At 55.3% G+C, this 15,085-nt stretch overlaps 1 protein-coding gene across 2 annotated transcripts in view; it reads left to right on the top strand.

Annotated features, from left to right (window-relative positions):
* Positions 1 to 15,085, top strand: part of TSNARE1 (t-SNARE domain containing 1) — a 79,880-nt gene that overhangs the window by 50,863 nt on the left and 13,932 nt on the right. For both annotated transcript variants that reach the window (XM_059995256.1, XM_059995257.1), the window contains exon 9: positions 9,805 to 9,963. In XM_059995256.1, the coding sequence (XP_059851239.1) occupies positions 9,805 to 9,963 (159 nt within the window). The remainder of the gene's footprint in view (positions 1 to 9,804; positions 9,964 to 15,085) is intronic.

Genomic DNA, 15,085 nt, shown 5'->3' with positions numbered 1-15,085 from the left:
TTTGCTGTACAGCAGAAGTTAACACAATATTGTAAATCAACTAGACTTCAATAAAAATGTAGGTAAAATAAATAAAATAAAATAAAATAATGAATTAAATATCCTTAAAATAGAAAAAGAAATTGACATTTTACCCTCAGGTCTCTGGCATGGGCTTGATACAGGGAAGTGCTTGCTGACAGTTCTACCTACTGTACAGGACCAACTTGTATTAGACCAACCCTCCTGTGAGTAGGAATGATAGAAAATCCAGTAAAGGGTGTAATTGGAGTCCTAGATGAACGGGGGAGAGAGAGAATGGACAGAAACAATATTTGAAGAGGTTATGGTTGAGAATTTTCCAAAACTGTCCAAATACTTCAAGCCACAGATTGAAGAAGCTCTATGATGAATAGGATAAAGTTATCCTGTTTCTTAAAGCTACGCTTAGTCACATCATAATAAAAACTTGAAAACCAAAGACAAAAATAAAATCTTAAAGGCAGATTAAAGCCAGAAAAAAAGTCTTAGATGCCCAAGAAAAAGTCACATTATTTTTAAAAAAGCAATGAGACTTACACTGGACGTTTTAAAAGAAACAGTGGAAACCAGAGGACAGTTGAAAGAAAATAACTACCAACCTGGAATTCTACATCTGGTGAAAATATTTTTCAGAAGGAAAGGTGAAATGAAAACATATTTAGAGAAACAAAAACTGAGAGAATTCATCAGCAGAACTCTCTAAAAGTAGAAGAAGGAAGATAATCCCAGATGGAAGCATAGTAATGGAGGAAGGAATTATGGGCACTGAAAACAATAAAATGTGGATACACCTAAATCCATGTTGACTGTTGAGTAATAATAATGATGACTTGTGAGGCTTAAGGTATGGGGCAAATGAAAATACTTGCACAACAACAGCACAGAGGACATAAAGGAGGTGAATGGTGTTAAGGTACTGTAATGTCCTTGCGTCATCAGAGAAGAAACGAAAATACCAACGCAAGGTAGGCTGTAATAATCCAAGGATGCATATTGCATTGTGGGTAATACTAAAAGGACAATACAAGAATAGACAGCGTAACATCAATAGAGAGGTACCTATGAAATAATAAAACAAATGCTTAATTTAAAAGCAAAAAAAAAAAAAAGAAATCAACACAAAACAGGAAAAAATAGGAAATAAATTGTAAGATGGCTGATTTATACCACTTATGCTAAGCTAAAATGGACTAACCCTTCCAATTAAAAGGCACAGATGGTCAGCCTTGGTTAAAAGAAAAAAGCTGTGTAGTGCTCAGAAGAGTCAAACCTTAAATATAAATCCAGAAAAATGTTGAAAGTAAAAATATGGAAAAAAATATACTGTGCAACCAAACGCTAAAGCAAGCTGGTAAAGCCATATTAACATCAGAAGAAGCAGACTCCACATGAAGAATTCTTAGTGGGCAGACAGAGCCATATTAATATCAGAATAAGTAGACTTCACGTGAAGAATTCTTAGTGGGCAGACAGAGGTATATTTTGTAAGGATAAAAAGTTAATTCAAATGGAAGACATAATTTTAAATTTATATGTACCTAACAATATACCCTCAAAAATAGAAATATAAAGCAAAACTGATAGTAGTAAAAGGAAAGCTAGTAAATCCACGATCACAGTCGGAAATTATGACACACCACTCTAAATGACTAATAAAATAAATTGAAAAAATTCAGGAAGGATATAAAATATTCAAGCAATACTACTGATTAATACACTGACCTAATTGATATTTATGACACTAAGAGAATATACACATAATGCATATGCTAGATGGTAAAGCAAGTCTCAGCAGATTCTAAATGACTGACATAATACTGAATATGTTCTCTAACCAGAGTGCAATTAAACTAGAATCTGGTAACAAAATTCTCAACACCAGGGGTTGAGAATTTAAATAATATAATTTGAAATAACCCATGGATCAAAGAAGAAACCCTAGTAGAAATTAGAAATAATCTTGAACTGAACAAAAATGAAAATGCAAGAAATTAAAGCTTATGGGTTGCAACTAAAGCAGTGCTTAGAGGGAAGTTTATAACTTTAAACACATATATTAGAAAAGAAGCACGTGTGAAAATTAGTGATCTAATTCTCAATCTCAAATGGCTAGAAAAACAACAAAAAATTAAATCCAAAGAAAATATATAGGAAAAAGCAGAAACAAGTGAAAAATAAAATAGATGTACGATAGACAAATTCAACAAAGCCAAAGATTGGTTCTTTAGAATGATTAATAAAATTGTTAAATCCTACAAGGTTAATCAAGATACAGAGAGAAAATACAAATTACTAGCATCAGTAATGAAAACGGCTATATCATTATAGCTTCTAAAAACTAAAAAAAAAAGTAATAAGATACTGTTAGCAACTTCATACCCATAAATTTGACAACTTACATGAAGTACAAGTTTTTAAAGAAAAATGTGACCTCCCAGGATGTGTAAAAAATCTGGAAAGTCCAGTATTTATTAAAGAAATGAAATCCATAATTAACAAGCATCCTAGCAATAAAACTTCAGACTAGATGGCTTTACTGATGAATTCTCCCAAATATTTGAGGAATAAATAATACCAGTTTACACAAACTCTTATATAGAATATAAAAAGAGGGTATACGTCCCACCTTGCTTTATGAGGCTAGTAAATGGAAAATAACGTGCTGTCTCACGAGCATAGAAGCAAAAATCCTAACCAAAATGTTAATAAGCTAAGTCTAGCAATATATATAAAGGTAATACATCATTATAAAGTAGGATTTATTCTAGGGATGCAAGGTTGGTTTACATTCAGAAATAATCAGAGTAATTTACCATGTTAATTCAGTAAGAAAGAAAATCTATTTGATCATCTCCATAGACACGGAAGAGCATTTGGTAAAATTCAGCACCCACTTAGGGGGACTCAAAACTTTCCGCAAACTAGGAGTAGATAGGAATGCCTTTAATCTGATAAAGGGTACCTGCAAAAGTCTAACAGCAGCACACTCACTGGTGAGATATTAAAATCTTTTCTCCTGAGAGTGAGGAGGAGACATGGTGTCCAGTATTATTGCTTCTATTCTCCATTGCACTGAGGGCATGTCCAGTGCAATAAGAGATGAAAAAGAAATAAAAGGTTTAAAATTGGGAAGGTTTAAAACCCCTTCACAGACAACATGATTGTGTAACTAGAAAATGTGAATGAATCTGATGAAACTTGAGAGTTCGTAAGTGAATGTAACAGGATTTCTGTTATCATGTCAGTGTGCAAGAAAACATTGTGTGTGCCGGCAAAAGACAATTTGGAAATGATACTTAAAAAGTGACAGCATTTATAATAGCGTCAAAACCAGGAAGACATCCATGACCAGTTGTTGAAGCTTCTATATAGAAAACTATAAAACATTACTGAGAGAAATTACAGAAGATTAAATAATGGAGGGGTACACCATATTTGTAGATTGGAAACTTTGATGTATAAAGATGTCAGTTCTCACCAAGTGGTTCTGTAGGTTCAATACAATCCAAATAAAAATCCTAGCAGGTTTTGAATATGTGTTTGTATATGACGCGTGTGTAAATTGTCAAACTGATCATAAAATCTATATGGAAATATAAAGACCCCCGAATAATGAAGACAGTTTTGAAGAACAGAACTGAGGGTTTACATTCCCAGGTATCAGAACACAATATAAAGCAATAGAAATTGGAACAGTGTGGTATTTGTTGAAGGCTAAGCAAACAGACCAGTGGGATCAGAGTCGCATATAGATGCAGACTCACACATACGTGATTACCTGGTTTGTGGGAGGTGCACTGCCACGCAGTGGGAGGCACAGGATTTGCACAGGACTTGATGCTGATTGGCTGATGGTTGAGCTGGGAAAGGTCCTGTTGAGCACACGGCAAGTACAGGTCCGAACACCCCGCCCACTGCATCTTGGTGTCAGAGTGACTGAGGAGCGAAGGGCAGGATGTCCACACGAGGCGACAAGCCAGCTCAGGCTGTGAGTACCCTCTCAGCCAGGAAGTGCTGCGGGCCCAGGGCCATCGCTCTGTGGCTGGGAGGGGGCTGGAGCACTGCTGGCACAACAGATCCTTCACCCCGGTTCACCCAGGCTCAGAACACTTCCCTGGATCACACATCTAAATGTGAGTGGTAAGGCAGTGAAGCTTCTAGAGGCTACCATAGGAGGCTGTCTTCCTCCCACACAGATGAAAATGTACTTACTGTAAAGAAAAAGTGATAAACTTGACTTTGTTACAGTCTGTACAACCCTCAGAGAGCGAAGAGGTGACCCACAGAGTGAGAGAAGGCATTTGCACATCACGTATCTGAAAGGACTTCATAATGTGTAAAGATCTCTTACAAATCAGTAGGAAAAAGACAAACAACTCAATTCAGAAACATAAAAGGGCAAACACCCTGGGGCATGCACGTTCAAAAGGGACGTCAGCATGGCTGGTAAGCACATGGGTGTGTGCTCAGCACGTGTCATTAGAAGCAGGCAGAGTTAACCCACGATGCTGCATCTCTGCACACCTCATCCCCACCAACACGACTAAAAAGAACTAATGAAAATGCAGGAGCGCGCCGAGTGCCGGCAGGGCTGTGGGGCAGCCGGAGACCTTGTGCAGTAGACGGGAGTGTGAGTGGTGCCCCCGCTCTGGTAGCTGAACACACCTGGGGAGTGAAACGTCCTGTCTGTGGCCTTGCAGCTCCACCTTAAATGTATACCCAGTGAAAAGTCACATAGAAGAACGCTGAGCACACGTGACATACAGCAGCAGACACCTGGGAGAGAGCCAGCCTGCGGTGGGATGGACAGCATTTGTGCGGAGTCCGTAAATGGGAGACTGTGGCAGCAGAAGGGTTGTGCTGTGGCCAGCAAGGCCCCGGTGACACCTCGGACACAGGCTGAGCCCAAAGAGGATAGAGGTCAAAACCGGACCAAACCAACGGGCAGAGTTAGAAGCCCCTACCCTTGGTAGGGGACAGCATGATGAGGAGGAGGCTGGAATGTCCGTATCTTGACCCGGAAGTCTTCCTTTTGTTACAGTTCACAGACCGATCTACACTTGTGATTTGTGCATTCAACTACTGATGTCCTATTTCAGTAGAGTTTTTCTTAAAGAGGAAGACAGTGGTCAACAGTGCTTCTGAGAAGTTATGAAAGATTAGATTATTTCCAGGAATTTTGGAAGCTGTAGTTGATGAGATGATACACTGCAGGATTCAGCCCGGGGGTGTGGCCGCATTGATGATCCGGACTTCCGGGCTGTCATCTGCGGACCGGTGGTCCTGGTCCTGGCAGGAGCAGGGGTGGCCGCTGCCTGCTGGCTCTCTTCTGAGCTGAGTGCTGGGTGTGGCTGTGAGCAGGGGCAGGTTGGCTTCTCTGGAGTCAACCTTCTTGGCTGTTGTCGGCCGCAGCCTCAGCTGGGTCCTGGGTCAGTCTCCTACCCAGGCCTAGGCAGTGGGCAGCCGCCAGGTGCTTCTGGGCTGGCCTCTGTCCCAAGGCAGGGCTGTGCCTGTCCAGCGCTGGGAACACTCCGAAGTCTGCATTGCCGTCGCCAGCTCGGTGTGGGTTCACCAGAGCCCCGTGCTCCCAGCAGCAGCAATAAAGACCACCTCACCTCCACGTCTGCTGGGAAGTACCCTAGTTGCGGTCCCCGCCAGGCGCAGGGCGGGCTGGCCCTGCCCCTGGGCCCCAGCGCCTTTATTTAATATGGGGCCAGGGAAGGATGGCGACAGTCACGCCTGTTCTGTGTCCTGGGCTTTACTGGCCTCCAGCCTTCCGTCAGCTCACACATACAGCCTTTCGCTGTTTGGAGAAGTGGATGACCAGCCTCGGGCTACTACGCAGAAGCTGTTTCCCAAGTGTGCGACCAGCTCTCGTTCTGTCGTTCTGACGCTTGCCCTCCCGCCGAGGTCACGGGCTTCCCATGCAGAGCCCTGGGCCGGAATTGGCGAGACAGTGGCCCGTTTCCCAGAGCCCCTGAGAGCCCTGGGTCGCTGCTCACTGGCCCTGGGTGGGGGGCCACGCTGAGCCCCCGCCACGCGCCCTCCTGGCCTCCCTGAACCCCCATCGGGCTCCATCTCTTCTCACGGGAAACCGCTGGGCCCGCCCCCCAGCAGTCTCGTTGGACTGTGGGCTTCTAATGGACGTGTCGGAACGGAACCCAAGCCCTGGGCCTTGGAGCAAAGAGAAAGCCGCCTTTGTTGGCTGCCCCGCAAGCTGGAAAGCCATCACACGGCTATCCCTTGCGCTGCGGCCCCAGCGCCCACCCTGCCAGCACATCCTAATCCTGGCTTCAGAGCTCAAGACCCACATTGAGGCTTTGTGAGGAGAATAAAGGGTGCTTTCTGATCCTTACAGGAGGGGGGCCGCGGCGGGATCAGCCCTCTCTCCCTCCCTGCTCCCTTGTCCTGAGCCGCTTGGGGAAGGCGGCCGATACCTGTGGAGGCCAGGCGCCGTACCCACGCCTGCAGGGAGGCCGGCACCCTTTGCTTCGGCTTTCTGGAGCTTCCACGGAAACCCAGACTCCAGGAGGCTTCACGCGACACCCGTCGTGTCACTTCTGCACCATAGTGTCTGACTCACTTTCAGCTGGTCCGTGGTGCTCACTGCAGGCTGCGCCCCCGTGCTCCTGCCCCCCGCCGCTGGTCACGTTGTGCTTTACAGCAGAGCTGCAGTGGGCGTGCCCCTGGGTGCGCGGGCCAGGGCTCTTCCCACGGGGGCTGTTAGGTTTGCCAGGGAGGCCTTTAGAAGCCCCTGTCCAGGCGGTGCCCCAGGCCAATGGAGTCAGGTGGGTGGGGGGCCGGCGTCAGTGCAGCTCAGGGCTGGGTGTCCTGTTCTGGAGCAGCTGCTGCCGGGAGGGGTGCACTGTTGGGGTCCCCCGCAGGCACGCGTGTCCTGTGCCTGTAACTCACTTGCCCGGGGACGGCCGGCCCTGCGTGGCACCTGACCTGGGCTCTCCATTGGCATCTCATTTTCGCGTGTGCTCGCTGGTCAGTGCCTCTCCTGCATCCCAGTCACTTCTTCATGTGACTCTGGGACGCGGGCGGTGTCGCCCCGTCTTAGGGAAGCGAAGGCTGAGGCTGGAGAAGGTAAGGACCTCGGCAGTGTCACACAGCCAGTAAGCGGCAGAGCCGAGCTTTCTCGGTCCCTCCCCGCCTTGGACTGAGGGCATGGGATCAGCGAGGGGCACCAGATGCCGCGGCTCCTGCTGGGAGTGAGGGGTGTGCTGGGCAGCACGGGGAAGGGACGGGACAGGGGGTGCAGACAGCACAGCTGCTGTGTGGTGAACACAGGCCACAGGCCTTGGGCGCGGGTCACTCTTCCCGTCCTGTGGAGGAGAACGCTGAGGCCCTGAGAGTGTGCCGCTGGCCCGACGGTGCCAGTGCTGGGCCGGAACCTGACTGGGCTTTGCAGCCTAGGCGGGGCCTGGGAAGCGCAGAAGGGGGGCGGTGGAGGCGCGCGGCCTGGCGCGGGGCCAGCCCGCACCCCGCTCCTGCCCGCCTGGCACTGCTCACTTCCTCCCGCCCACACCGGGAAGGGAGGTGGTGACTGCCGCCTTGGACGAGGAGCGCCCGTCAGCAGAATTTGTGGATCTTTTATTCTGTGTTCACGTATCCACGTATTGATTTATTCAAAGGCCTCTGCTGACGGTGGGGACGAGGTGCTGCGTGTATCGGTGTGGTCTGTAGGGAGAGTGCCAGCCTTGGGAGGAGGACGGGGTGTGTGCAGACGCGTCCCCCTGTGACCGAGGGGAGCGTGCCCACCCTGTGGGGGCTCGAGCAATGGAAAGGGTGGCATCCGGTGTGTCCCCTTCCCTAGGCGCAGTCACGCGTGGCTTTCCAGTGCCTGCGCCCGCCTGTGGTGGCGTTCGTCCAGGTGCCCCAAGGCTCTTTTCTGTGCCATTTGCCGCTCTTGGTGCCCAGCTGAGTATGTGTGGGCAGTGTCACCCGCTCCACCGCACGCAGGCCAGGCCTGCGGTGGCCATCGTGGGCCCCAAAGTGCAGGAAAGAATGTGGACACTAGACTGTGTTCTCTTCCTGCTGACCCGCGGGGCCTCCTGTAGGCGGTGTGGCAGGGCCCGCAGGGAGCAGGGTCTGCTGGGAGGACAGGCACAGAGACCGTCCTGTGGAGCCGAGTGGACCCCTGGACTACCCGCCCGCCCCCCCCCACACACCCAGAGTCACTTCTCTGGCGTCAGTGTGGCCAGGACTGCCATGTGACCCTGAGCTGCACAGGGCATGGGAAGGTGGTCTTCATTGCAGGCAGACATCAGGGGCCTGTAACAAAGGGGAAACAGAAAATAGGCAAGTGGCAGCGTCTGCAGCCTCCTTCCAAGGTGACCGACGCCAAGTGTCCTGGGGATGTGACAGAGGGCCGTTCCGTGGGCGACGGCAGTCCTGTGTTTCAGCCCCGTCCCCGCTGCCCAGACACCTGTAGGAGGGGCTCAAGAAGAGCGGCAGCCGTCCCCCCGTCTGTCTGTGCGCCCAGCACTGACCTCTGCCTCCAGGGCAGTGTGTCCCCGGGCCGGGAGGAGGGCGTGTGGTCAGCATTGTGCCGGCACCGTCCTCTCTCCTGGTCTGTGGTTCTCGCCCTGGAGCTCCCTGTGCCAGGTGGGAGCCCGGAGCCCTGCTCCACTTCCCGGCTCTTCTGGGTTCCTTGGCCTCTCGGCCTCTGCGGCCTCATCTGTAAAGTGGGCTCCTGGCTGCTCCCTGCAAGGATGTTGGGAGCGTCAGAGACAGCGGCTCCAAGGAGCTTCGACACACGTGGGAGGTGAGGGGCACTGGTGGGCAGGCTGCCCTCCCGGGGCTCTGCCCGTCCTCTGTGCCTTCTCCTCTTGCTCTGGTCATCACGACAGGCCTGGGGGAGCGGGGCTGGGGGGAGTGAGTGTGCCGTTATCTGTCTTCCTGGGGGGGTGCCGTGGGGTGCAGGTCAGTAGGCTTTGCTGCTGAAAATTTGCAGGTAAATTGGAAGCATTGTTCGTGTGAAGCCATGGCTCTGGGAGGAGGGGTATCCCTGGCTCCTGCTGTCTCATCTCTGTGGGGATTGGGTAGGCGCGGCCCCCCACTGGCACCCCACTCCCCACTCGGGACTGGCACCTCAGGGGTGGATGTCAGCTCACTTGTACCCAGGTTGTTCCCTCAGGGGACAGATAGAATTCATTAAAGGGAGAAGCTGCTAGTTTATTGCATTCGAAAATTTGGTGAATTAAAGGAATGAGTAAAGGATAAGACAACTTGAAAACCCCCCTCAGGCTTTCCTTCCCCGTGATCTGGTCCCAGCTGGGGCGGGTCTGTGCCCTACTGGGTGACGTCCATGCTTCGGTTTCCACGGCCCCTGCCCGGCAGCTGCACTTGGTCTGTAACCAGCTCTGGGATGGGCTTCCCAGGGGGGCCACAGCCCCCCGACGAATAGCTGGGGTTTGTGTGCTTGTAGGGACATTTCCTGGGGGCTCATGAAGAGGCTTGTGATCCCTCGAGAGCTGGGAACGTGGCGGCTGTGCTCTGCAGGGTCTTCTGTGTGGCCCTGGCTCTAGGGGGCTGTGGGGTCCTGCCGAGTGCTCCCCGCAGCCAGGCCTGGGACGGCCACAGGGCCCAGTGTCTGCCCACCATCTACGGCAGCCCCAGCACCCGGGACCCTGTGGGGACGTCCCTCGAGTGACAGGGTGGAGCCCGCCCCCCCGCCCCTTCAGGGCTGCAGGCTGGGGGCTCCTGGGTGCCTGCCGAGAGCTCGGCCTGGTGGCAGCGGGCTGTGCGTGCGGGTAACCTTGGTCTGTGTCTCGGCAGAGCCCCCAGGCCCCATTTGCCGAGCTGTCCGAGGACGAGAAGATCTTTAACGGGGGTGACGGCGTGTGGCAGGCCCAGGGGCAGGCGCTGCTTCCAGAGATCACCGAGGAGGACCTGGAGGCCATCCGGCTGCGTGAGGAGGCCATCCTGCAGATCGAGGTGCGGGCTGGCGTGCGCACGCGTGCGTGCATGTGTGTGTGCCCATGGGTGTCCCCGGCTGCCGTGGCGGCTCTCGGCGCTCCAGCAGTGGAGACTGGGCCGGCCCTTTGGTGGTGCCACTGCTCTGTGACCAGCAGACTGAGGCCTGCCCCCTGCCCGAGCCCAGAGGGGCTGGACCTGGGCTCCCAGGGCATTGCCTGAGCTTGGCCACCTGGGCCGCCCGGTGGAGAGAGGGAGTCCAGGGAACCCAACAGCGTCTCACCCTGTGTCTCATCGCCCTGCCCCCCGTGTTTTCCTAGTGGACTCAGCCCTCTGGCCACGTGGTGGCACGTGCCAGTCTCCGTGGCTGCTTCCTTCACTGCACGCTTAGGTTTCCAGGAAGCCATTTCGCTCTGATGAGGCCATTCAGCGCCCAGTTAGTTCCAGCGGATAGTTTTTGGGTGGTTGAGTGAACTGCCGAGAGAACTGAACCTGTAATTTGGGGCGGCTGCCAGCAGGTGGCGGTGGTGTTGTCAGTGTCCGACCATGGGGTGTGGGGGGCTGCTAGTTCTTTGTTCTTCTCAAGTTTGCATGTGTGTAATAGGTGCTGCCAGATGTTTTGCTGGCCGTGGATGACCTGTGACAACTGCCAGAGGTGTGCAGTTCCCTGAGATGGACCTGTGGGAGCGGGTGCCTGAGTGGGTGTGCCAGTATGTGGGTGGACGTGCAGGTGCAGGGGCAGGTGTGCCAGTGAGTGTGCGAGGGGGCCTCCTGATGTGGGAGGTGCATGTAGAATGCAGCCGTTGGGCCGCCTGGTTCTCTTGGTGGTGGACCCTGAGCCTCTGAGTGTGTGTCCCCTCCTCCCTCTGGGCCTTGGTTTTGCCTGCCGGCAGAGGAGTTGGGGGGCCTGCCTGCCCCGAAGCTCTCAGGAGCTGGGTTTCTGGAACAAAATTTCCCTAAAAGCAGATTCTTTTAGAAAAGCAGAGACTTGGGCAGGTTGGTAAACTGAGTCACTGGCCCAGGCCCTGTTACCGTGTCTGCAATGAGCAGGTCCTACACTCTTGAAGGAGGTGGACGCCCCCCTGAGAGGCGGGGTTCGACCCCCCCCTTCTGCGCACCCCCACACTTTGGCCTGGTGGAGGAATGCTTGTTTCTTCAGCACCCGACAGAGGACCTGCCTCAGTGGACCGCCTCCCCCCACCAGACCTCGCTGCCCAGAGAGGAAGGCGGCCACACGGGGGCCGTGTCTCGGAAGGCAGCCCTCTTCCTCTTGCCGAGATGGTCCAGAAAGGACCAGACACACAGAGATGTTTTTATCCTGCCGTTGGCACAGTGAGACCTGCTTTCCCAGAGAAGCTGAGAACAAATTAGGAGCCATCGCCCTGACAGCTCCAGGTGCCGGCAGGCCTGAGCAGAGAGGGACCCGCTTCTTCCTGCAGCTCGAGAGCTGAAGCCCTCTTAGGGGGAGCCCCCGACAGCCCCTCGGGCACACCCGGGGGTCTGCACCGCCTGTGTGAGGTGGAATGAAGCGGCTGCTTAGGACGGACGGACTTGGCCTTGGTCCGGCACATAGGGAGCAGAGGTGCAGGCTCCCCAGCAGGGCCCAGGGCCTGGGGATGTGAGTGGGGTGAGGGCTGCCCCCCAGGAAATGCTGGGAGCTCCTGAGCAGGTGGGCCCTCCGCTCTGAGGGCAAAGCCCCAGGAGGTCGTGGGGTTTGCTCAGGGGGTCAGCCAGTGCTTTGGGCAGCCTCTCGTGGCCGCCAGGTTGAGGTAGGGGCCAGATGCACAGCTCTGTGCTCACGCAGAGGCCCCCAGCCGGGGTTCGGGGGAGCAGAGGGCCCAGGTACCGCCAGCCCCTCCTCGTGCGAGTGGTGAGTACAGGCAGGGGGTGGGCTTTACCGGGGGTGAGGGGGCCCCACGTGGAGGCCACTGCTGTCATTTAGCCAAGATGGAGGGGCACGGGCTGGTGGGAGAGGAGTGGGGCTCTGGGCCGACCAGGACCTCGGTTGATGCAGGGCCAGCCTGAATTCAATGTCTTGTCTGTGGCCCTCAGAGCCAGGCTGGAGCTTCCTGGGGGGCCGTGGGCGGGGCCTGAGGCCAGCCTCACTGACTAGCTTGTTTCCTCATCTGCAGCGTGGGTGGTGTGGGTACGAAGCAGGTGCTGGCCAGAGGGTGATGGCGTGGGACGGGGAGTCAGCATCACTGGTCTTGGGCACCACACCTCCCTGCATCCCTTCCTCCCTCCCTGCAACCCTCCCTCCCCCACTTCAGGGTCTTTGGAGGTGGGAAAGACAAACGAAAATTGTCATTAGCGTTTAAAAAGCCCTCCCCCAGGTTTGCATCTGTCCTGGTGACAGCACATCTCTAACAGGACTTGTTGGGAAGGTGCCGAGACTCAGTCTCGGCAGCAGAGACGGCCAGAACCCCGCTGCTTAGGTTTCTTGGGGCTTGTTTGTCCAGATCTGCATGGCCTGTCGGGGGCTGGGCTGTGGTGAGTGGGCCGGTGCTCTGGGAAGGGGACTGTGGGAACAGCCTCAGGAAGACACACGTGGCATTTCTCACCTTGGCAGGCTGCAGACTGGTTCCGTGTGGAAACTCCTTACCGTACCCCCCCTACTGCCCCCCACATTCCGGGGGGCTTTTGGACTTGCATGGGTTTATGCGTTCACAGTGTTACTGGAGTGAGACTTGTGGTCCCAGGGAGCCCCTTTGAGGCCCTGTTCTGCCTTGAAGGACTTACCTGTTAGGTGGGGGGTAGGGGGTGTGGACGGATGGGGAAACGGAGGCCCAGAAGGTGGAATTAAAGTCCCGACAACAGGTTAATCACATCCGATTCCTTCATAATCTTCTCTTTCTGCTTTCTGGTCCATGATGGGCATTTCCGGGGTGGCTGCTGGGCGCCGAGCAGCCTGGCGCGGAGGGTGTGGAGCTGATGGGTCCACTCAGCGTCTCTGTCCCTGCTCTCCTCCCCCTCCCCGAGTCACCTTATGGGACAAAATAAAATGCCAGCCTGGGGTGCCTTTTCCTGGCTTTAGACCCAAGTCTCCACTAACTGGCTGGGTGACCTTGGGCCTGCCTCTCGCCTCGGTCATTTCATCTGTGAAATGGGTGGGTCAGGGAGGAGCCTCCTTCTCGGGGCCCTGCCATTTCAGATGGCCCATGGAGGGCTGTCAGGGGCGACCGGCACCTTGGCTTGCTGGCCAGGGATCAGGTGGTGAGTGGGCAGGAGACTGAGGGCTGCCAGGGCCTCCCGCAGTGGTTCTGGGCCCTTCCCTGGCTCAGTGGCCCCTGGACCTGCTCAGTTAGGTTTCGAGCGAGGGCATCCTGCCCTGGGGGCGCCGTAAAGACCTCCACCCAACCTCCTCGGGCAGCCCGTCCTCTGGCAGCACAGAATGTCCTTTAAGACCCTTTGGGGGCTCCCCATTTGTGGGCACGATGAGATGGCCCCCACTGCTCTCTTCCCTGTTACCCCGCAGACACCCTCCTCCCCACCCCTGGGCTCCTGTGATGCCCAGAATGCGCCTCACCTGCTGCTCCTGTGGCTCCTGCCGCCCGGAAGCCCCTTCCCAGATCCGGGTACTGCTGGCTGCCGCCCCTCCCCTGCTCTGCCCTCTGCCTGGAGCTCTAGAGGCGGCCCTGGCGATGGAGAGCTGTGTGCCTGGGGTTCCAGTAGCTGGCTCCCTGCCCGAAGGACGGCTGTGCTTGGCCTGCGGGCTCCCAGAGTGCAGGAGACCCCTCTGGATAGGGGGGCACCTCGTGGCTCCAGAGGGCAGAGTGGCTCATCACGAAGGGGAGCCGCGCCAACCCAGGGCACACGTGTCCCTGGCACGTGATCCCGTGGAGCCAGGATGTCGGTACCCGCTTCCCCACAGGCACGCCACACGGCTGGGACCCAGGTGGTCTGAGCCCTGGCCGCACCCAGGTGGGGCGCATCAGGAGGGCCGTGCCAGGCCGAGGGGAGCTCCGAGCATACAGGAGCCTGGTCTGCGGGGCGGGTCCCTCCGACGAGAGGGCACCTGCGGCACCATGCACCCCCTGCCAGCCCTTGGCTCCCCTCTCGGGCTCCTTCCCCCCGCCCTGCTTTGGAGGCGGCTGGTCTCTGGCTTCCCAGCTGAGGGCACCTCCCTGACACTGGTTCCAGGTGGGTCAGGCCTCAGGGGCCCCAAACCTCCCAGGACCCCGAGGGTCGGGGAGGGGTGCTGCTGGGGCAGAGGTGGCGGCTCGCAGCCTCCTGGCCAGTGGCCCTGTTTGGAGCAGAGAGGAGAGGGAACGTCCATCTCGTTATGGAGTGTGAGCTGTACGTGGGTTCGGGCAGCGGCGTGAGGCTGGGAGTGGGCAGGCAGCGGCGGGATCGGTGGGCGTCAGGAGGTGTCTGGGCTCCCGGTGAAGTAGTGTCCAGGAGCTGCTGCCCCTCCCCACTGTCGGCCAGCGGCAGCTCTGTCCCCAGGCCTGTCCTCTGCCCCTCGACGGCCTGTATCCCCACCTGCAGCTGTGCCAGAGCCCTGCGTCCTCCAGGGCCTCGGCCCTCCCTCCTCTGGAGTCTGGCCTGCAGGGCTGGGTGCCCACTGCCCATTCTCAGTGGCCGTGAACCCTCCACCCTGTGCCTTCTGTAACTGAGCATGTGGGGTCCCGAAAGCAGGGCTGGGGTCCCTTCAGACACACAGCAAGGCTGTGGCCAGCCTGAGGAGAGCCGGCTCTCCCAGCGGGCCCCCCCTCGCATCCCTTCCAGCCTCAGGTCCCCTCTCTGAGCCTGTTTCTTAGTCCTGTGGGGCGGTCAGAAATGGGGGACTCTCAGATAATGGGCTGCGGGGTGCTTGGCGGACTGGAATGTGGGGCATCCCTGGGTGCCACTGTGGTGACCCCTGGGGCTGCAGGCTGAGCTGGGGGCTGGGAGACAGGGCGAGGCCTCTCCCGAGGGGCAGGAGGGGTGCCTGCAGGTCCCCACCACACTCCCTCAAGTGCCCAGCCCTCCGCCGGGGCCCCTTTCCCGGGAGCCCATCCTCCCAGAGGGCGGAGGCAAGGCCTCCAGAGCTTCCTCTTCTGGAGACAAGGCCGCCCTCAGAGCCCCAGTCTCCCTCTGGCCAGTGGCTTGCCTGCCGTCCCTATAGCTGCGGCCGGTGGTCTTCATGGACCCTCAGGGCCCT

This window comes from Delphinus delphis, chromosome 17, assembly GCF_949987515.2.
Source record: "Delphinus delphis chromosome 17, mDelDel1.2, whole genome shotgun sequence".
Classification (NCBI taxonomy): domain Eukaryota; kingdom Metazoa; phylum Chordata; class Mammalia; order Artiodactyla; family Delphinidae; genus Delphinus; species Delphinus delphis.
The sequence above is the reverse complement of the archived record's forward strand: the minus strand, read 5'-3'. Positions and strand labels throughout refer to the sequence as shown.